Source organism: Athene cunicularia, assembly GCF_003259725.1.
Source record: "Athene cunicularia isolate RWA chromosome 6 unlocalized genomic scaffold, athCun1 chr6_part2, whole genome shotgun sequence".
NCBI lineage: Eukaryota > Metazoa > Chordata > Aves > Strigiformes > Strigidae > Athene > Athene cunicularia.
In genome coordinates this window covers 4854025-4878360 of record NW_020799106.1, presented here as the reverse complement: position 1 = coordinate 4878360, position 24336 = coordinate 4854025, and the positions used below count along the sequence as shown (strand labels likewise).

The 24336-nt window shown below is 39.6% G+C and overlaps 1 protein-coding gene across 1 annotated transcript; it reads right to left on the bottom strand.

Moving 5' to 3' along the window:
- Positions 1–6391: 6391 nt before the first annotated feature.
- Positions 6392–23752, bottom strand: REEP3 (receptor accessory protein 3). Its single transcript, XM_026851807.1, has 7 exons — positions 23681–23752; positions 19373–19449; positions 18751–18871; positions 17345–17458; positions 9862–10009; positions 7266–7417; positions 6392–6484 (listed from the first exon to the last, which is right to left on the bottom strand). Exons 1-7 carry the CDS (start codon positions 23738–23740, stop codon positions 6428–6430), a joined length of 729 nt encoding a protein of 242 aa, XP_026707608.1. The 5' UTR covers positions 23741–23752; the 3' UTR covers positions 6392–6427.
- Between the last annotated feature and the right edge of the window lie 584 nt (positions 23753–24336).

Here is a 24336-nt window from a genome sequence, read left to right as displayed (position 1 = left end):
ACCCGCCGCCCCACCGGCAGCGCCCCAGGCAGCAGGGAGGCCGCCGCCGCTCCGCGCCCATGGTCCTGATTTTTGGAGAAATTTCTGGAGAAGAGGCGGCTCAGGGGAGAGCGCGTCGCCCTCGACACTCCCTGCCAGGAGGGTGCAGAGGGGGGATGAGCCTCTTGAACCAAGTCACAAGCGACAGGCCAAGAGGGAATGGCCTCACCTTGCGCCAGGGCAGGGTCAGGCTGGCTCTGAGGAAGGATTTCTGTGCAGAAGGGGCTGTTGGGCGTTGGAATGGGCTGCCCAGGGCAGGGGGGGGTCCCCATCCCTGGAGGGGTTGAAGAGTCGGGCTGAGCCAGCGCTGAGGGATCTGGGGGAGTTGGGAACGGTCAGTGTGAGGTTAATGGTTGGGCTGGAGGAGCTTTGAGGGCTTTTCCAACCGAGACGATTCTGTAATTTAAAATAAGCAACCCAACAAACACCCAAACTAAAAAACCACCAGAAAACCCAAACCCCAAGCTATCCCGAAGAATCCCAGCGTGAGCTGGGCAGGGTGGGGAGCACCAGCAGGTGGTGGGGAGCTGCCTCACGGCTGCCCCAGGAGGAAAAGGCGAGCGAGGTGCCAGGGGGCTCAGGGCCAGTCGCCCCCCCAGCGAAAACGTCAGGAGAGGCCCCAGGGAGGCGCAGACCAGCCCAGCAGTTGCCCCAGAGCTGTTGTAAAACAGGAGCAGCTCTTCCTCTTCTGTAATCTCGATATTAAGCAGGATTTTTCATCAGGATTTAATCCAGCCTCAGTAACCGCAGGCTGCTACCAAAGGTCCATTTTGCTCTGGAGCCCCCTTCCCAGGCCACTGTGGGGCCAGATCTGGTCCTCGGGCACCTACAGAACAAGCCAGTTCTGCTTGTCGATTCAATAAAACAAATTACCATAAATGCTCTGTTCACCCCACGGCTTTCATCCAGTTTGCAGAGTGCCACCTAAAAGCTCCACATCCTACGGACAACAGGAAAAACTCCAGTTAAATTGGCAATTCTAGTATTAGGACTAGAAACATTATTAATTAGACATGGGGGGGTGGGGGGAAGCATAACAAAAGCACTGTAAGTGGCCTTCTTCGGTGTAATTCTTGCAAGAATTCTATTTTTCCTAGCGTTACACTGGAAGATGCAGCTTTTCTATTACACTAACTTCACACAGGGATTTTGTTTGGCTTTATGGGTATTTTTAAGTCTTTCTCCCCATTTGGCCATATCAAAAAATTCTTTCCTTTGAGGCAGTATATTAGGGTGACCTCTCCTTAGTAATTAGTCCAGGAGAGCTAAAATTAGTGGAAAGATTGGACGGGACAGTGCAGCTCACCGAGAACACTGTGCCACACGACATAGCGGATACGTTGCCCAGGAAGAGCTAAGTGAGGGTCAAAGTGCTGCTTACCTTGGAACTGTGACAGCGTGGGTAAAAGGGACTTTCTAAATAATTTCTGAGCTTCCTCATCCATGTCATTGCAATACATTAGCAGACAGGAGTGAAATCCTAGGCTGTGTGTGAAGTCCTTACAGTCTCCGTTTCAGCTGCTTTCATGATTCCTACCCTAATTCAGGCAGGGCAATCTGTGGCTGAACTCCAGCAAAAGCAGGCAGACTTACACAAAACAGGCTCCTGGTTTGTTCCTGAATACATCTACAGAAAGGATGAAAATAATTTTGGAAGTCTACTGATTTTACAAAACCTGTTAGGTTCCCCCTCATGTTCAATCATCTGTTTTCCCACGTTAGTGTGGAAAATACACAACACTTACAGTCTCAAATAAAAAATTTTTTAAAAGCCCCCCCAACTGTCACCATTGCTGCATCTGCTTCATCTTGATCATTTTAGCATAGGACATACATACCAGCACTATTTTTGAATCACCAGATAATTACTCATTCCCTGAGCACATCTCACCAGCAGGGATACTGCTTTTAGCCCATATTTGTGAACATCAACTAAACATTAGTTGAACAATTAAAGGAAAACTCAGCATTGTTGTCCGACATCCACAATTTCTCCAGTAGGTAAGGGGTTTGTACTGTATGAACTGTTCTGACATAGGAACTGAATCACTGCGAGGTCCCTTAACAGTCTGTGCTTCTGGAGGGTATTTTCATAATGTTTAGGAGACAGTAGCAATAAATAGTCGTTTTTAAGGCTTTATCCTCAATTAACCATATCAAGAAATTCTTTCCTTTGAGGCAGTAAGTCAGGAAGCCTTGCAAAAAAGGCCCAGAAAATATGGTTACTGAGGTGTCTGCTTGGCTTTGCTAGGAGAGTTAACAGCTTAAAGGCAGGTTTGAAAAAGGAAAGGCCCAAGTTCACTTGTGCATCTCCTTCTCTGGGTTACCAGAACTCTGTTCAACTAGGAAATACAAAGCAATATCCATTTGCATCAATAAATACAAGTGTTTTAATTAAAAATCCAACCATTCCCCAGGAATACTCTTTTGGGAGACTAAGATCTTAGTTTTAGTTTACTCTGAACTGAACATCTAATCAAATTAAGTAACACCACAGCATTTTCAAGATGCCTTTAGCAGGGTAAGTTTCATTTAAGTCTGTATCAGCATCAGGCTCCACAGCGAAACCTCAATGACAGTTTAGTCATAGTTTGAACAGTTTTAAAAGTCTCTTCAAAATTCAGATAGGTTGTTTCAGTACTGGAATCGCTGTACTAAGTAACAGAACACGGAGTATACAGTGACTGGTTTGTTAATCATAATTTAAGTAATAAAAGATCCACTGCATCCTGCTTAAAGCAGCCTTTATTAAAGATAGTATCAAGATACATCAATGCATAATGAAGCTTTCCCTCCTACAAATATGTAAACAAGTTGACAGCAAGTTGTTATTACAATATAAAAATTAAAGCATACATTGCATTTTTTTTTTTAAAGCTACTAATGTCAGTCCCAACGTAGACAGTCTCTGGTCCGTAGTGATTAAAAATACAAGTTCTTGGAAAATGTTAAATTATTGCCTTTGCACATACACATTTTCGTAGAAAAATACTTAAAAATACCATCTTCCCATTAATAAAAGTAACACGAAAAATAAAACACATCTTTTGTCATGAATAGCGTGTTAAATGCATCTAGCATTTACCCTACCATTCTGTTCAATCAAATTCTTTTCTGTTCATTTTAAAATTCATTGTAGTTTGCAAAAAGTATCTCGGATAGTACTTTCACATAGCAAAGCAATTAACGTTAAGGAGCTAATATTGGCAATTACCTTGTGATCAGAGTCTGGCCTAAGTTTATTTGCAACTGAGGCCATCAATTTAATCCTCATGTCAAAACGTACAGAGGGCTCTCGCTGAGAAATCCAAGACAGTTCAGATACATTTTGGAAAGCCTTGAAACTTTAGGTGATTTAAGAAGAAATACATACTCTCTTTTAAAGTACCTTTAACCTCTACATAAGTTTTTCTTTAACTATATTAGCAGTCCTGTTGTGGCAGTCAGTCAATTCTCAGGCAATGCTTTGTCTGTATGATTATATTATTTGACATGAACTACATTTTACATTCCAAAACCAAAAAGACTGTTGTTAATTTTTGATTTTTAACATTTTTACAAGAAGTTTACTGTCAAGAACTAGACAGATCATTTTTGCAGTTGCTAAGGCAAAAAAAGTTTACAAGGTTTAAAAGATTGTGTAATATTTCAAAACCAAACTAAACTAAATTCAACAAGCAGAGTGAAATACATATTATTGGGATGAAAGCTAATCATGCCATTGCGCCCTGCCAAGCATCAGCTGACAATAAACAGCAAAGAAAAAACATATTAAGGTAATACAGTGACCCAGTTTCAGGATGAATCCAAAAAGCAAAATCAAGCTTTCCTGTCAAGGAAAGAATCTTACAGCAGGATATTAAACTGGAAAAAAACAGATAGGAAAACACTGGAAGTTTTATCACTGAAGACAGCATCTGAGAGAACACAAGTACACTTATATGCAAACAGCAATGAAAACGAGTAAGACTGTCAAATGGTAATTTGGAAAGAAGACCTTACCCTGCTCCTTCACACAGGAATCGGATTTGTAGAAAGATGACAATTTTATTGTCATGCTTGCTGGTAAAACAAACATGAGTTAAAGCAAGGTGTGGCAACAAGTGCTCAAAGAGGACGTTCAACTAAGAGTTAAGAGATTCCACCCAAGGCGCAGGTTATTCCGGTTTTCAGAGGGGCGACATGCAGATACAAAAGCCTCCATTTCCACTAACACCTTGCATACCTTAAGACAGGCAGCCCTTCCCTACATTCAGGGGAAGGGATGGAAGAGAAGCACAAACAGTCCTGGGGCTCAAGTGCCAGAGCATGCCCTGGGCAGGCTGCCTTTCTGATCACTGCCTCCCCCACAGACAACAGCTAGATGGAAAGCGAGATGACAAGTCCCAGTTTCCATTAGAGGATGGGATTTCTGCACTACACTCATCTCGGAGGGAGCAGCCCTCCCGTTGTCCCATACAAAACTGCGTCTTCAAGTCAAGTAATACGAACTTGGGCCTTGCATTTAAGTTCCTGGGAGATGCTAAAAGCACTGGCCATCACTACTGTGGTATTTGAGCAAGGCTTTGCACCTGGCCTACAAATGCCTGTAACGCAAGCGAGTAACACAACGCCAATACAGACCAGCTGCATGTTTATCCATACAATTCAAACCCTGGCCCAAAGTCCACAGAAGACGACTTCAAATGCCAGTATATATTAACAGGCCATTATGTGCCTCCCAGCGGTGAACCCACTGTAGATGTAATGCACAGAAAAAGAACCACAGCAGGCCCAAGCTTTAAGAGCATGTTGCAAAGCAGTGCTGTAGACTTGCAGGTGACTGTCATACCTGGGGGAAGGTCTAAGGACTGGACTCCAAGAACCAAAGACAAGAGGGCTCACACACCATTTTCTCTTCAAGAAAAGTAATAGCATCTCTCCCCATGCCAAGAAGTAACATACATCTATGGAAAGTGGGTGTTTTCTCCCTAAATCCACAGTAGAAATAGTCACAGAGAAAACTAAAATCAGCCTAAGTCGGATTTGCGAAAACAGAACCAAGGGGGAGCCTCAGAAAGTCAGTTTGACAAGTCCTTGCCTTGAATGACATTCCAAAATTAATCTCTGCACAAACAGTTATGCCATGAGACTCTAGGTTATAAAACAGCTGACTAAATCAGCTAGACTTTTAGAAAAAGCTATTTGTATGTAAATATTCTAGTAATATCTTCAGCAATAAAAGTAGTACACAGCCAATTTTAGAATCCACATATGATATAAAATACACACACATACATGTTGTTTTTTTTTTATATATTCATTCTTAAAGGAACACAGAGCAAAACCAAACCAGGACCTGAATAATCTATCACGCATGCCTTTATGTCAGCATGACTTCTAATACACAGCTGATGGGCTGATCAGATCCCTGAGGTCTATCACTGGAATTGCTACATGTTTTTCTTACCACAATTTTAACCAAAAACTGACCTAAAAATCATGTTACATCTTTCTAGGTGAAGGAGGAAGAAAGACACAAAATAAAACAGAACAAACTAACAAAAAAAAACCCCACAGAAAAAAATCCACACAGCCTAGTAATACATAGAAAGGCACCTGATAAATGTTAGTAGCCATTATCTACAGCTTCCTAAGTGTACTTAAGCAATCAAGATAAATTAAAAAAAAAAAAATCACGAAGCACAAGAATTGCTGGCATTCAAAAGATAAGTCTAACCTACCTAAGAAGTCACTAAAATGATATGTGCAGCTGTAAATCAGTAAGAGTGTGCAAAACTATACAGTTTTGCATAAAGTGCTAAATGTACCCCCAGTTTACACCTATTAGTATTGTATAAGTTTGTTAAGCTTGGCAATGATGCAAGATGACGATCTTAAGGATGTACCTACCATACCTACCTCATCTGTTCCTTCCCCACCATGCTCCATTTTAAACTGTACATTTTTAAATTACAGAAAGGCCTTTTCAGGAATTGCAGTTCAGAAAAATATTTCAAGTATACCTATCGTTCCATGTAAACATGGGGACACTGAGTTCAGTTTTTACAAGTTTCAAACACTTACAACTTCTGGTAATTCAACTGGAGTAGTAATTATTTCAGTCTGTTAAGTACCTCTGGAAAGGCTGTTTCCTGTTAGTCATTTAACTCCCATTTGAGGAGTGCAGAGATCCATACTATAACTTGTCCAGATTTAAGTCAAAACAATAAGCCATTACAGAAGAGTAATACTTTATCCAACCATTTAGGTTCATAAAACCAAGTCCTACCATATCTATTCATATATACTCATTATATGAATCATACACAGATCTTTAAACACTTGACACACTGAATTCAAGTTATTATAATACAGCAGTTTGTCTTGCAGGCATTGTGCAATACACTTAGAAGTATACAGCGGGTCTCTTCTTGACTCTGTATTTCAGCGATCCATACCGTATCTGAGGGGAAAAACAAAAAAACAAAAAAACACACACAACTTCACTAAGAGTTGCGATCCCTTCAGGCAGAAATATTATTTAACTTCCCACCAATCCAATCTATCAAGTGTCTAAATGTGCTTTGGACACTCCATAGTTTCAGTCCGAGAATCTATCTGTGACTGAATGAGATAGTTTCAACAGAATCGAGAAGGGTAAGTCTCAACTGTTTTCCCAGAATTACCCAAAAGTTTTTCTGACATTCCGTAGAGATTTATCCAGAAGTATCTTTAAATTCTGTGACACGTGCAAATATAAAGCACTTTGAATCCTACACAGGATCTTCACTTCATGGGTAACAAGTCAAAGCAGGCCCTATGTCTATGGGAACTAGGAAAGTCTGAATCTTCTTTAATCCATTAAACAGCAGATGTTTAAGTGTGCAGAACCAAGATACTCAAATGCAGATGATAATATCACTATCTGCACCCTTTTCAAGGCGAGCAGTTCTGGAATTTGGGCAGGGTAGTGCTAGAATTAGCATTACAAGCACAGAGTCTATTTCCGCTCCTTTTTTTCCTCCCTTAGTTCATTTAATTCATGTATTTCCCTTAAACACCCAGAAGTACATAAGCTCCAAGATTAGATACTGTTATCACATACTTCCTCCTCCATTTAGTTTTCTACCACCCAGTTATTGTTGATAACCCCTCTAAGATAAAGAAAAAATAATTTTCACATTAACAACAATGTTGGGATACAGTTAAAAGCAAACTCAATACTTCACTAAGATTATACTTGCCTCTTTACGGCCTTTAATAGTTTTGACAGATTTCATGCTCTGAGTTCTTCGAAGGCCTCTCTGAGCAAACATTTCATCCTCTGAATGTGTCCCCTCCATCTCTTCATCTGTTTTATCATCTCCAGGGTTTTTTTCCAGTGGAGTTTTGTAACCTTTAAAAAACAGTTTTATTAAGGAGTTTAATAAGAAGTAGCTGTAGCTTTTAGATTTCTAAGAAAGCCATGAGTTTCGTCTTTAACACACATCCTTTACTCTTAAACAATACAGTCTGCCAGCTGTTTCAGAACAGCAAAATATCTAGTCTGCCAGGAGCTCACTGCTTATAATCCTCCCATTTTTAAGTACCAAGCCACTCTGTTCCAAGAGTATGTAATGCAGTGGGTTCCTCAACTGTCAAAAATGAAACCATCAGTCTGCTACCGTCTTCTGACTTACACTGAACAGCAAAAACCTCAGTGGTCATGCTGAAAAGTACTTGAGGTTTTTGGCCATAATCCCCGTGGGAGAGGGGTTAGACTACATGAGCTTTAAAAGGTCCCTTCCAACCTAAACCATTCTATAATTCTGTGACTCACAGGACCTTTCTTCACACTTGCACACCTCTCTGCATATTTAATGCCAAAGTTCCTTTCAGATCGATACAATGTCAAAGTGCTATTGAGGGTTGTTTATACCCTGAGAAAATAGGGCCAAGATTATTACCGAAGATTCGCACTAGAGGGCGCAAACTGCTTAAAAACAGGTCCTGAAAAGATCCCCAGTGTCCGAAAGCTCTGAATCCCCATCACAGACCTATCCTAAGGCCCCCAAATGTACTCTGGTTCTTTCCCCTCGCCAACCTCTGCTTTTATAAGGCTGTTCCAAAACCTCCAGAATACTTTTTAGACTCCAACCCCAACTTTCATGATGATCAATGTACATTTAATCTTAAACCGATGTTGTATTTAGGCTTAGATTCTTTTCCTTTAGTCTTTTTTTTCCCCAAATTAGAATCACACTCACCTACTCCACAGCTACTTCAAGGCAGACTTGCCTCCTCTGCCATTCTAGAGGCAACATGTCTCTGCCTCCAATACAATTCATCTTTTCCAATACGGAAGATTTTAACTGCATCTGTTCCTCATATCATCTCTGACTAGGGATGTTAGCAGTGACACCAATACTCCCTTATCTCTATTTGTAACACCTCTTCTGATGCATCAAAACCACATTTGCCTTTTTCACAGCAAGTACACTGGCAGCTCAGTCATCCTATGATCGATGTCCTTCTACAACTCTGTCTTCTGAACTAATTGCAGCTCAGATCACAAAAAATAACATTCTGCTAAGTGCAATAACATATCACTACGTAGCTGTTCCCAACACTTACGTGTGGTCTGTGGGTTTTTGGTTGGGGGTTTTGGGTTTTTTTTAAATTTAATGCTGAAGAAAATTCAAAGAAAACAGAAGAGGTGTACACTAGATTTGGGTCCAGGAGTAGGAACACTTAAGTTAAACTATCTCTAAGGAAGTTTTGACATATGAGGTTGAATCTCACAATGAGTGATTATTTACAAAGTATAAACTATACCCAAGTAATTTTTTTTTAAATGGAATTTTGAGCATTTCCAAGTATTTCAGATCGGTAACTAATGCTCTCTTCCTGAGGAATAGCCCCTGCAAAACAGTTGCATTGACATCATCCCTAATGCAACCCCCGATGAATCCATGGGCTTTCTCGCTGGCCAGTAACCCCGGTCCCTCACAGGATACCTTCTGGGCACAACTAGCAACTCAGCTTCAGGCCATTCACGTGGCCATTTATTCCTTAGAAACACCAAAGGCTACCATGTGAGATTCCTGGAATTCTTTGTCCTCCACAAGCATCAGCCCTACCCAAAAATGAAGGGATGAGAGGAAATGACAGGCTTAGGTGAAGAGTAATAGACCAGAGCTATTTCTTTTGTAGGAAATACCAACTACTTTACATTGTAACTTCACTATTTAAAAGTTATCTGCCACTGAAACCTTCCTTCAAGCATCACATTCTCAGAAACAAAGTGATGATGATGATGATAACAACAACATATTATAATAAAATAATATATATTGGTCACTTTTGAGTGTTGATGTGCATCAGTCCATTATGACAACTTAATGCCTTCACTATCTGACCACCACAAGCAATTTTACATTTCGAACTATCATTACAGACGTATCGAATTTATTTCCATTAATTTTCTCTTCCTATTTATTGAGCTTCTATAAATTCTCACACTTAACTTTCTGTACATTTGTCACAGAAACAACACTTAATCCCATTTTTTTTACTTCCAATTAAGCTTTACTTTGGCAAGGAATTCTCATTGCTAATTGGCAAAGATAGGAGTAATGAGAACAGTATGACTACGCTGTTAGTGGCTGCAAGAAGAAAGTAATTCAGGGAGGATTTCTCAACTGTCATAATATATCTTGCTCAAGTAAACTCTGTTCAAGTGTACTGGATTTCTTTGAGGTCTTTTCCATTTCTAAATGGGGTAAATGTATTACTGCCTTCCCACTTATCTCTTTGGTGAGTTGTTCTTTTAGCTAGAAAAAGAAATAGATGGATGCTTACCTGAAGATTCACTTGCAGATGCTCTGGTTTTCTTTTTTGCTTCTGGTAATGTCTGATAGGGTCTCTGTCCTACTGGCTCATCTCCTTGTATAGTAGTCAAGTCATGCATACTGAAACTTCTCAGTTTCTCAGTTATTGCACCTTGACTCTGAAATACAACAACAGTATCTATGAAAACAGAGGTTGAACTTTGCTGTTTGAGATGGGTTAAGACATTCAAGCCCATGCTTCTTTGTTGCACTAGAAAATTCATCCAACATGAGCATGCGTTAGATTTACGTTTGCTTTAAGTATTGCTTTTACCCAAGTTTAACAGTATATTGCTCTGACACCAGTAATTTACAGATAAGCTAGCAGTTTCGTTACAAATGTCTCATTTCACTCCTTTAATCTGAGCAAATAAAGGCTTTTTTGGTGAGGGGAAGTGTTTAAAAGGAGAAAAACACATCCGAAACGCTCAAATCACTTCAAACGTGGTATTTCTGTAGCAGTGCTAGGTAGCATGACAGTGGGTTTAACACTTCCATTTTAAAAAGCGTGGTTGATGATAAATAAATATTTCCGCTGTTTTAGATTTTGTCCTCCACAAAATTGAATATGCATATGAAAGGAAGTATGTGTTAAAAATACACTCTGTAACATTAACTCAAGTAACTGAGAAACTGGCAGCACTACAAGAGCTCTAGTTGACAGAAACTTGAAACCACAAACCAAAGAGGTCCTGTCTGGACTACAAGCTAGCAGGTTCTGTTACTCATGTAGCTTTATGAACACAGTACCATAATACCGACCCAAAAATCTAATGCTACGTGTCAAGATAATCGATCCCATTTCAACATTAGTATTCCTTCTCTGATTGTCTTTACATCTTTCCTCCATGGGACATATCAGAAGTTGCCCTTTAGAAAGATGGGTCAAACAGCTCTTTCATTTTATATCAGATCATGTTATTATTAAAGCACTGAAGATTAATTTATTGTATAAACAGCTAAAAGAACAAGCACATTAGTCAATGTCATGTTAAAAAAACATTTAATTCTTCCCTCTCTGGCATACATGGCAAAAAACAACCGTTTCAGAGGAAGGCTGACAAGCCTGTGCACGAATCCCACTTCAAAGCAAGGGCTCCAGATTTTGTTTCATTCTTAAAAATGAAGCTCTTCACTAAGCTCTTAAAAATGAAGCTCTTCACTAAAATTTGAGCATTATGCTAGTTAGCAGTAGCAGAAATCTGGGTACAATCCCCCACACCTTTCTCCGCAATAGCAGTTCTTGTGCCACTGGCCCAAGCCATTTGTTCTCACTCTCATAGCAACAACTGTTTGCAGATGGTAGAGCAGCACACTAAATTATACCATGTTAAAAATAGCCATGTAAAGCGAAGAGACAGAGTCATACTCCTTAAGCTTGCATGGCCACCAAAGGCAGGGGGAGGGAGGACGGGGGGGACGGAGGGGAAGGGAAGTGGCTTAAACTTAATACTAATTTTATAATGACTAGTCATTAGTACAGTGTATAAAACTAAAACAGTGTGCTACACGGGCAAGAAGAACCAATTTTAATTTCTTTTTTTAACTCTTACACCACCATTCATACACTGCCACTAAACAAAGAAAGGGTTTCTTATGAGAGAAGTACAAGCCTTTAATTTTCTCCTTCTTCCTACACACGTGTAGGATGACTAACAGCTCTCAAGAACACAACTACAGCTTGCCTTTGAGTTAAAATGCACTACACTGTACAGTCTGTGTATAAACTACTGTAGAAATTCCAAAGTTAATTTTATTCCCTAAAATAGCTTATTTAAGGCAGGTCTGTCCTGCCTTAAGGCAGGAATCCTGTCCTTCCACTACTCCACTTTTTTCATTGAAAAGCATTTGCACAGTAAATCAAATCAGGAACCAGCTATGCCTGAGTACTTAGTCAGCTGCTAGGACACCAGAGAACAGAGAACTGCAGAGACAGGACTGCTTCTTTTGACAAGTAACAGCTAACAGTATCTGCTTTAACACAGTAAGACTCTTGATCAGGCTGTGTCCACTGCTTGAAGAGACACAACTGGACTCAGGTGTCAATCACTGCACACCGATGAATGTGTAAAATAGACCCAAGTTGCTTCTCAGCAGAATCCATATAAATTCAGCACAATTCCACTCACTAAGTGTGGACAGAGTCTACTACAGAATAGTGACAGAAGCTAGATTTGGCTAGAAATAAAAGTGTAGGAAGACACACTGGGGTAAGTGTTGCACAGTGAGTTCATTCATTATGAGACACACCTCAAAAAGACATCTGCAAATTGTACAAGATAATGTTATTAAGATTATAATAGCTAACACGCTAAGAACTCACATTACAAGCCTGTATTTCCAATTCCACTGCTGAGACAGAGGACTAGATCCAAACTGGGAACGTTCAACCTTCATTTTCAGTGCAGCTCATGGATACAGAATTTTGTTTTTTGAAGGGGAAAAAAAAAAAAAGTCAACTATGTGCCATAAAGCAACATTGTGCCCTTAACCAAACTGCACGGTCAATGAGGCTAGAGCTCCTGCGGAGCATTGCCTCATTCGGGGAGGACATAAGGGATTCATACAATGGGCCCTTCATTCCAAAATGACTTGCCAAGATGGAAAGTTTTACTCGTTACACACAGTAAATATTAAGGAGTTTGAAAGGATACATATACAAATACGAGAGGCAGCACACATGCTTAAGAGTCACAGTACAAACAGGGGCTGCGCAGCCACTGCCGTACTGCAGAGTCACAGTCACAAATGGCACTAATCCTCTGCAGATAGTCCCTACAGCCCCCCCAGTCTCCTGCCTGAACACTGTCTCCATCTCACCCCTAGGAAGATCCAGTCTAGACAAATCAAGATGGATTTCTACTTCACACCACTGCGTGGGCTAACTGGAGGACAAATTTCAAGGTGTTCTGTGGGGGGTTATAATTGTAAAGGAAAAAACAACCCACATCACCGTGCTCATACAGTACTTAATATTTAGGAAGGTTGTTCCACCCCCTATGCCCAAAAGAAGCAGGTGGTGGCTTTCTGCCGAGGATCTGGATTATTATCAACTCAGAATGAAAGCCTGGCTGAAAAATATTAAATACTCTGCTACTGGAGAAAATGTAAGATTAAATACCCTCTACGGCAGGAAACGTGAACATAACATTCACATTTTAGAATATGAATGCATTAAGAGCTTTGATACCTTGTTTGAAAGTTCAGAGAGTTACTAGCCACAGCTCGAAAGCAAGATGTTTGCCTGAAAAACAGAAGGCAGAGCAATCCAATCGCAGGTAGAGTTAAAAGGGGTTCTCCTGCTTCCACACTCATGCCACAGGTATGGCAGCAGCCCTCACCCCTCCCAGCCCTACACACACCCCAAGCTGCTGCACACAAGAAGGTGGCAGTGCAGTTGCCACGCCTGCACTAGTGTCCCATTACTTCAACAGTTCCTACCAGTAAGGAAGAAATACAGTAGGCTGCATCCAGCCCAGCTGCTGCCAACTAAAATTACACCACAAGAGATTGAGACACACACATTTACAATTACAGTGCAAACAAAAAAAAGCACAGAACTTCAGCGCTCAAAATTCCATGTAAGTGAACCTTGAAGAGAGATGAACTGTGAAGTTGGTGTGGTCTTAAACAAAACACAAGTCTTAAAGCATGAGTTTGCTTATTTATTCAATAGTAGCTCTTAAAACATATTCAACTCTTTTCAGAGACCATATTCATTACCAGGGACCAATCTGAAACACTGAAGTTCTAATAGGTTTCTAAACTAGTTTTTGATACATATAGCCTACTTAAAGGACTCCCGAGACCACTCTGACTCTAGTAAGCTATTAGTACGCCATCTCATCAGCTGACCCTCATATATGAAATGCTGCTCTATTTTGTTATCAAGCATGGGGTTTTTTACAATCTATACACTTAACCCAGGGAAGTTGCTGTAAACAGACACCACACGGTATATGTCTGCCTCAGGGACTCCTTTCTGTTGTTGTTTAAATGGGACTTACAGCCCCCTCAGTGGTCAGCATCACTGAATAAAGCTGCTTGCCTGCACTGGACAAGTTCTCAATGGACTCTGCATCCACAGGGCTGCTTAGAGCTGTGTGGCCACAGAGCTGCCATGTGCAGCACCCACATTCCCAGCTGTTCTCCCGCTGATCCCATCCAGGCTGACAGGGAATGACTTCTGATCCCTCTCAACCTAGAGAGGGACTGCTGTCCCGTGAATGACCTCTGCAGCATGCCGGGCAGTCCCAGCAGGGAGGAGGGATGAAAGCAATATTGCCGGGGAGCGGAGCTGCTCACAGCCATGCTGGCTGCGTGCCACAGCTGGCCGCAAGATCCCGCCGGCCTCGGCCATGCCCCGAGTGGGAAGAAGGCGAAGTCTGAGCAAGGATGTTAGAATAATAATCCACCAGCAGAAAGGCAGCAGATTCAGGATGACTAAAGGACATTCAGAAACACAGCCTTCAGAATATATCATTATTATTACTACTAAATAATACTTCACAAATGAACAATATTTGTGCAACCTCAAAAAACGACAACGCATGTCACAGCTTAATTAGCAGCCATCCCACACGTGGTGATAGAGAAACCAGTTTTCACTAGTAGCTTCAGAAGTCAGAATTTATGCGTTGGCAATAACTAGAAAGTACAAGTAACCTGCATCTCAGAGAACTGGAAAGCCAATGCATCAAAACACAAGATTTATCAGTTGAACTTGGTGTTGTGGATAGGATTTCCACAAATCCATACACTGTTGAGCTGAAAGAGCTTCAACAACTTCCATATCATTAAAGGCATCTTGTTGCCAGTTCTTTTATATCCAAAAGAGAATTTTTATTAGTAGACTGTAAAAGACAACCTCAACCACATTTCATCTCCAAGTCTCCCGAAACCAGGATTTTACAAAGATTTGTTTTCTGTCATGCTGATTTAAGTAACACAATTTGTTTTGCTAATGTATGCTATCTAGCAGGTTTTGAAACACCAAGTATTAGATGAAAAAAAAAAAAAAAAATCAATGTAGGAATGTAAGCTATAAGCCATGACTCCTGCCAATTACATTTCAATGTAACTAGAGTGGAGCAGGTTTAAATCTATGTCAAATTTCAGCAGGCTGACCCGGCTGGCTGCTCCAGCCTCCCCTGCACAGCCAACTAGTCTTTTAATACTAATATTCCTTTGACAGCCCTTGGAGAAAACTGCTCTTTCCCACACTTCATCTTGAAAATATTCCAGAGAGTTTCCAAGCAATTTTACCACCCTCCTAAAGTTGGCATAAGCAGACATCACAGCATCTTGTGCTTGGACACTTCAGTGAACAGAAGCTTTCTTTGGACCTCCTGTTGTGTTTAACCTTCCACATACTCTATTCCTAATTTGAGATCCGATATGTCAGAATAAGCATGCCTGCTCCTTAAAAAAAAAAAAGGGATGAAATTGTGTCTCCTTCCCATCAAAACTGATCCCACTAATAGGATTCCGTTCATGAAATCCTATAGCATGCTCCACCAGCTCATGCTGAAGGGATTATCTTTTCACCTGCTGGAGGCAGCAGTCAACTCTTGAAAAACAGGGAACAAAAATCAAGAACACATGCATTGTCTCCATTTGCTTGGATGGAGCAGTCACGCTCAGCTTTTTGGAATGACAAACTGAAGAGAGGTTTAACATGCCAAAATAAAGATTTTCAGAGTCTCCTCTTTCATACTGTTTAAAAATCATGTCTATTTTAGGTCTCTGGTATTGTGGTGGTTGTTTTGCCCAAGCATCTCATCTGCACTGAACTAATTCTGTACAAATATTCATGAGCATGTTTAACAAGTTTTAACAAATAGAGCAGGCGTCTTGCCAGTCACAGCTGAATAGCAATGAAATCTAAACACAGACATTTCGGAAGAAGTTATTCATTATTTCAGAACAAAGTGGGAGGAGATATTTCTGTTATTTATTTTACAATATTTCTATAACACCACAAGGATTAACAAGGAAATATCCAACCTTAGCCAGGCAGCCAGACATAAGGAAAACACACAGAGCATATCACAGGTGCACATTGTAGTAAGTTATGATTTGCTGTTTGGCAAAAAATTTGAATTTTAGCATTTAGCATAGTTCTTAAACTTTTTTCCAGTAGAGTACTTTGAGTTTTTGTTTATCAGGTTTGTTTTTTCTAAGTAACCTATTTTCACTCTGGATACTTCTGTTTCTCTAGATGTGTATTCTATTTCCTTCTAAATTATTTCATGCCTCAAGGCACTACTAAGACTTTGAATAACAAAAAAAAAGAACCAGTGATCAAACTAAATCACATTCTCAGTATTTCAGGCTTATGATGTCCATATTTTAAAACAAAAAGTGATACTTTTTACACTACCACCTACATGTATCTTTAAAAAGAGAGATGATGAACAAACAAGATATGCATGACTTTTTCCAAACCTTTCTGAGATCACATTTGAAAATGTAGTTTTTAGAAGTGTCTTTGATTTATAAAGCAAGTTCTTGTACAAGCACAGAAATTTAAGTTAAATGCTAGCTATACCTGCTTAACTTTGACAGCCAGGGACCTCTACATTACTTACTGATATCTACTACAAGTGTTCACATTTTCAATGCTGTTACTATGAATCCAGCAGTTTTATTTATTCCCAGGAAGAAATTAATCCTGATTGCCCTAGAACTATCATTTAACTAGGTCATATACATCTTTCTTTCCATACTTTAGTGTTTTGGTTTAAACGACTATTAAGCAGGATATACATTGTCCAGAGTTATACTCCTTCTGGTGGTTGCATAGAATCTTACTTAAGCTTGCATTTTGTTTTCCTACACCTAGAACCCTCTGAAATTCAACTGACAGTCATGAGTTTAAGAATGTAATTTGGGAACAACAACAGGTTACTTCATGATGAATGGAAATCATATGACAAAGCAAGAGTATGCTAAACAGCGATATTCAAGCTTATGCTTAGTGTATTAATTTAATAATTCAATCAAGTTGCAAACAAGTTAAGTGTGTCAAGATAATGTTTAACTGTGGTAGTAATCTTTCATGCCTTACTTCATATATGGGGTTACCTCAAGTTGATTGGAGAAAAACAGCAGAAAAGCCAGAAATCCTTTAAATAGTTTGTTTACCAACAAGAAAGCACAACAGAAACAGAAAAGAAACAATGGTCATCTTTACCAAAAATCTGCATAGAAAACTGCATGGTATCTTTTGAATTACAGTAAACTGATCCCCACCATCCAAGAAATAACTACAAGACATGTTAAACAAACATACATCGTATGAGAAGGACTAGAGGGCTGCAACCCTTAAGTTGTGTTCCAGGTTTTCAATATATTTACAGAATCAATCTTTTGATTTAGGAATGTCAAATCCTCAGTGCAATGGCACTGCTCTATATCAAGGGCAAAAGCAATTAGTGCAAGCAGAAAGTTACCTTTACAGCTGCTGTCACTGCAGCCGTTGCTGCCAAATTCAACCCTTGCTTTCCAAAATTCACCATGGTCTCATAGCCTCTTTCTTTGGCTTGTACGATGTACTCATCAATCTCCTAAAAGCAAAACAAATGTTAGAGAACTGTACAGAAGAGAGTCACGTTTCCCCACAGTATTATTTTTCCATCAATGAAGGAAGACAGATATCTTTAAAAAAATTTTTAATGGGACAATTACTCTTGTCTTTGTACACCGATGTTTCATTCCCTTATATTATCTCATTTAAAAAATAACCACGTCTGGTCAAACAAGATAAAAATACATTACTTCTGTCCAGCTCAGAAACATCACCACTACATAGCAAGTTCCTTACAGAGAGTAAGCTTAACTTGTCAGACAAAAGTTGTTCAAGAAATAACATGCTTAAGGTGAAATGAGAGCTCCTTAGAAAGGTAGGGTCGGCTCAGAAAGAACTTCTGAAGCCAGAGCTCTGACATAGTTAAGTACCAAGGACAATACAGTCATGACATTTATCCCCAGCTGTGGTAAACGCCTGGAGCTGGAGATAAAGGCTTCAAGGTAGTTCACAACAGCTAGCAGACTAGAGGGAAAAAATCCTTTAGCTTATGAAGTTGCAAACGGTTCACAGTTCAGCCTTCAAAAGGTCAGGATGACCGTACTGTTCATATCCATGGCAATTATGTCAGCTACGTTTTTCGCCTAATAAAGGCCAAGCTCAACACTGACCTTTATGAAAGCTATTTTCTGTAGTGTGAGTGTTTTTGGTGGCAGTATTCACACCTTTGCTAATCACCCTTTCCACGCAAACAAGATACCAAAACAAAAAACTAAGCAGATCTGTGGTCTGGTCATACTTGGGCTAAAGCTAAATATCCTTTAGCTGCTTTCAGTTGGGGTATATTTCTGCAGACTATTCTTCCCTTAGTAGAAAGTCTCTCTCATCCTGTCAGTTTGCACATCAGAAAAATCATCAACATCATTTCTCCTGAGAAGTTTTATTGCTCGATCATGTTTTAAAAAATGGTAACATGAAGAATTGTTGCTAAGCCTGCATTTGTGCTTCTTCCGAGAGAGTACTGCACATGTTCTTCCAGTAGAAAGTCAAACTGCATCACTTCCACTCAACTGGGCTCCCCAAAGTGCAATAACCAGTGAACACACCAAGCTATCTCATGTCAAAAGAGTAGTACATCATCTGCTCATGCAAGTTAAACAGAAACATATACATGGACAGCCATATGCACTTGCCTCTGCCAGGCCAAGTTCCTGCTGCCTGGCAAACCAGTAACACACTGATCTGCTTTTATCATTTATCTAGCAACAGTTAGTATTTCAAGATATGATATTTCCATATTAGGCATTAAAAATATGAGAAGTTATTCCTTACCCTTTCTTTAGAAGAAAGAAGGGGGTGGAGAAATTTTCTGTAGATTAAACTTGCCCCTCTAGTATATGGGGAAAGGAGCCAAATAACAAAAGCTATCTTCAGTTCATAGTACAGTGGAAACCTACAGACAAGTTAAAAGTTGCATGAAATCAACAACTGCAGTAAGAAAACACACAGTAATTCATCATCAGGAAGAGATCTCAGAAAACAAAATTACATGTTACCGGATAGGATTCTTCATATACAAGAAGTTATATTAGACAAAAATCAAATGAGTTACAGACCTATGGATTTAATTCTAATTGACTGTACTGTCATTTAAGAAACAAACAGTTAAAAGCTTTGCATTATACATTCGTGCACAGAGAAGCTATAGTCCATCCTTTTAAGAGTTCCATTCAGTTTCTACAGCAAAGGTGGCAGCTTTGTAGTCCCTACTTTGAGTGACAGTGCACACTCGAAAACAGATATTTTTTACATACACCGAGATCTTTTCCTGAAAATAAAGAGCTACTAACAAGCACAACTTCTTTATAAAAATTAAATCTTAAATCATTACAAATCAAAGAACACCAGAAACAAATATAGACTCATCTAGAGTTCATAAAAAGCAGGCTCTTACCAAGAGACTGTTAGGTCAGTTATTGTTTCAGTTACTGTATAAAGAGCAAACACAATCCAATACATCATCCAGCGAACCTGAAAATTAAAATACCATGTTCAGTGTGAATTTTGATTTCACCTTTACACAGAATCCACTATACACTGTACAGTCAGTTCAGAGCTGCCAAAGCAAGACATTCACCAGTATCTGTCTGCCTCAACCAGGTTTCAAGTGAAATGATATGAGGGTCCTAATGATTTTCTGTTCCTAAGTAGAAGTGGTGGCAGCTGCCACAAGCTAAGTGAAATGGCTGGGTCACCAGGGTCACAACCTCACCTAGGCTGGCTTCACAGATTTGGCTCTGCCTCTAAAGAGCTTTACTGATAAGAAAAAACACTGCAAAGAGTCAGTAGATACTCAAAAGTACAAAGTGCAATTCCCACTATAGCACTAAAGAATATTTCACTCTTCCACACCCATCCATATGTTTATACCAGACACACAGAAGTCAGAAATTAATGTCAGGTAGCCCTTGCTTTCATTTCAGAATAAATGTTATTCAGCTATACATTGCTCTCAAGTTCTATATGTGTGTTTAGCATTATAGTATTAATAGTGGAGCAAGGCAGGAAAACAGTATTTTTCATGGAAATTTAATTCTATTTATATGCCAAGAACCACAAAAGTCTTGTTAATAAAAGAGCTCACACATAAGCATCTTAATGCTTCAGGGGTTTGTATCTATAGACTAATTTTTGGTTTTAAGATTTACTCTATACATTATTGTTCTGAAATCAGACAATGCTCTTAAACTACAGGTTTTACTGATTACATTTTTCAGAATATGCATTACAGAAGCAGTTGCAGACATTCATCTTCTCTAAGATATCAGCGGCCAAAAGCAACGTATTTCCAAAATAGGTCCGTGCAAACCACCGCTGGTTATTCATACTAACTGAACACCCACATGTTCTTTAAATTCCAACACTATCTATGCTAGAAAAAAAAACAAAAGTGTTTAAGAGAAGAAAAGCATCACCCGCAACCAGATGGAATAACCTCTTTTCACTTATGATATACAGACTACGAACTCCTCCGGTATACCCACAAAGCATTAAACACCACATTTGATAGACACTAACTTGAGCCCTGAATTCATGGTACCCTCATTCAAAAGGAGGGCTATATATACTTTCCTACAGATGATGTGGCTCAGATTTAATCTTCATATTTAAAGCAATCTTTTTTTGAAGCAGACTTAAATAAGTACTCAAAACCTAATGCTACACCGCTGCCTATTTTGTAGCTGTGCATTACACTTCAAAACCACTTCCTTTGTCACAACTTGAAACCCATTTATCTCAAATGCTTTTCTACATTTCAATTTGAAAAGAAACTCAGTCATGTGATGACATTCTTCACTTCAAACTCTCAGAGGATTTAGGTATTTCAGGCTTGAATAAACTAAGACAAATGTACACAACAGCTGAGGTCACCTCTGACAGGCCATGTGACATTTAGACTGGTGACCCTTCCATGAACCAGAGTCAACACCTGAATAAAAATAAAATTAACATCCACCCTTGCCCCATCAACCTAATCATGATGAAATGTAATTTTTAAGATGCCACAGAAGACTGATTTTTTTTTTTCCCCCAGTATAATTTATTCAGGCTGTTCATTCTTTAATCAACATCTATTTATCCAATTAGAAACAACAGTAGAAGAGGAGTTTCTCTTGGGCTGCTCAGAACAGTAAAAAAATGCCCTACAGAAGGGCATACGAGATCTGCCAGGAGTCCTGCTGAGGTCTGGGCAAAAATTCTCAACAACACAAGTCAAATCATATTTTGTACAACTAACACATTAGGTACCAAAAGCATCCTCAACAAACGAACCTGTCCGATTTACAGTGGTTTTCATTCGAGAAAAAACTTAAGGAAAAGCAGAAGGTTGTATTTGACAGTGCCCAGAAGACTGTAACAACTCTTAAAGATGAACGTTACAGAAGCTTTGATTGGGTTTTACTTTTTATGTTAAAAGGGTGGTTACAGATAGGCTTATTGAACTTTCTACCATCCAAGTGTTAAGCTCATCTTTGTTGGCTCTGGCTGAAATACATCCTTTCAGGTCAGGATTCTGAAGCAGGATTTGACAAGACTGGTCATTCTGATTTCTATTATAAACTATGTTTCAGATGCTTATTACAAGCACTTTGGTGTAACAGTGAAAAAAAACTCCTGAAAGATCCCGGTCAACTCCATTAAACCAGGGTAATTATAAGAACAAATAAATCTCCTCAAAGGCACAGATGCTTATTTCTAGAACTACAGACCCTAAGACTTTTAAATTACTAAAACCAGCAACATCATCATCCGTAATCTTGGAACAGTTCGCTGAATCCTGACCTACACAGCAAGTCAAGATGTCTGGACTTTTTTTTGGTTGCTTTTTACTGGTAGAAGCTGTAGCCAAGTAAAAAATTTCACTATTAAAAAGCTCTTGCAATCCAGCAACAAAAACAGATGGCTCCTGAGCCACACACAGACCTGGAAAGGAAGTTGTGCTCAGACCATAACATGACTGGCAACAGAGCTGTGCCATTTGGAAGGCTACAGTTAAACCTACACCCTCTCTGTGAAACAACATGTCCCAGCTGGGAAGAGGAAAGCCATGGATAGTCCCTAAGATGTTCCTGGACACTCAACCCAAGCAGCAATGGAGTGGTAATTCACTGATGAATCAATGTCGTTCTCTGCTCATGAAAAAGTCACTGTGATGGGTCTCATTCATCTCAACCCCATAACATTTTGTATGCAACTGCAAGTTCAGGGACTGCAAAAAGACCACAGGTGACTGAAAAGCAGTGTTTTCACACTAAAGGAAAACACACAGGTGGAAAATTATGGTCCCAGGCCCTACTAAAGGTCTTGTGTAAGTGACAGGCATCTCTAAAAAAGTATATTGCCCCAGAAAGGCAGCTAAGTCATAGTTAACTGGACAATTGAGGTAAAAGTCAAAATCTCAGCAGCGTAGAACCATTACTTTTCTTTTTCTAGAAAATACATTGCAAGAGGCAATGGTAACCTCTTAAAGTGATTTCTTGTATTAGCGTTTTTAACTGCTATCCTCTACTTAGCCTGTGGATTCCTTTTGAGGGAGCAGAGAAGAAAAGTAGATTATAAATTCTTTGCATTATATACCTTCTTGATAGGGTAAAGTAAGCATGAGACAGGAAATCCTTCTCTTATTTTTGATGATTTTTTTTTTTCCCCAAAAGCTTAGCTCTGGCAGGCACTAGCTCTGTGGGCACAAATAAGTTCTAATCAGCTTTTACACAGAAACCAGAAATAGTAAAACTATGATGTCTACTTTGGAGCTCTGATGGAGTGATCAGACTACATGTAAGACATACCAGAGGAGGGGAGGAACAGCCACTGCATTCTACTAGTACAACCAAGTACAAAGCAGAGACATCGCACATCCAGACGGCAGCATTAGGTCACAGCTATGGCCGCCGAGTTCCAGTAACTGACAGCACTGACTCCATCTGAGTCAGGAGCGGAGTTAAGAACAAGGTGCAAGGAGAGACTATAGGTGAGTTGCTGAAATCAAGTCAGGCCGCCTCTTAAAACAGGGAAGTAACTCTGTGAGCAAAGCTCCTCCTGACTGCAGCTGGGTAACATTCTTGTGGTAAACATCACTGTTCACACTGAAAAGTCAATAATTTAACAGATTAATTCTAAACTGCAGTAACTACAGTAGCTGTGGTTTCGTCCACATTACTCTGTCTGCTCTGCTCCTTTCCTCCACATTACCTTAACCAAACCTTTTCCTTCCCTGGTTATATTTTTTTCTCCTCTTTGACAACCAATACATTAACCAGAGCTACCTTTTCCCAGGTAGATTGCAAAACCCCTGTTGAGCTCCCTACAGTGACAATTAAAATATCGCTGCTGTTCAAGTGGTCACTGAGAATCAATTTGTCATTGCTTATACTGCAAGTGTTGTCAGAATTAGGAAACCTTTTTTCTACCCCCTGCCCAAAAGTGCAACCAACACTTTATGTTTAAAAATCCTGCTAAGAATATCCGTATACAGCACAGTGTGCTGGACATGTTTCAGCAAAGTCTGTGAGAGTCTGAGAGACCTTAACTTCAGCTCTCCCAACAAAATCACAGGATTACCACTAGGTTCACACAGGTGTTGTATCTAATACTATGTCAAATGAAACTTTCATATAATTTATAGCACTGCACAATGAGAATTTCACAGTTGTATGGCAGCAGAGACATTTAATAAAGAAATTAAAAGGATGCAACTTACATATTCCTTCACATTTTTTGTCTTCACAGCTTTGTATGAGTAATATGCAGGATACAGCATCCCAAAAACCAACCTATTGGAAAATAAAGAGAGCTTTCAGAATCTGTTATACTGTATATGACAAGAGTGACAACACATTCTTAGAGCAATGCAGCCAACTTAATAAAAAAATCTCTTTCTGTAGCCTGAAAAAAAAAAAAAAATCACCATGTTACAGGTTGCTTGGAGGAAGTTTATCAATACGAAAACGTTGAGCAACACAAACAGAAAAAGCTGTATGCCCTGAAGAAAACAACCGGTTTCACAAGACTGCTCTACTGGTTCAGCTACAAGTAAAACCAGTCCTGCAGTCTGTCCATGCCAAAAGAGTTTTTTCACACTGGGAGTGCTATCACACTTAAAGAACCTCTAACAATTATAAGTGGGTAATCAGAATCATCTACTTTTATCAGATCACCAGAAAATTCTTCAAAAGTAGTTTTATGACAACACAATGAGTTACGTAATTTCATCTTCTTTTGATAGGAGTCTGCAACAGCAACACACTGAAAGAGAAGCAAGTGGGAATTAATCCCTTTTTGCCCAGACAGACAATTTCTGCTAAAATTCATCCTAAGTACAGTGCAGAGCAGGGTGAGAGGGTGCCAAGCAATCCA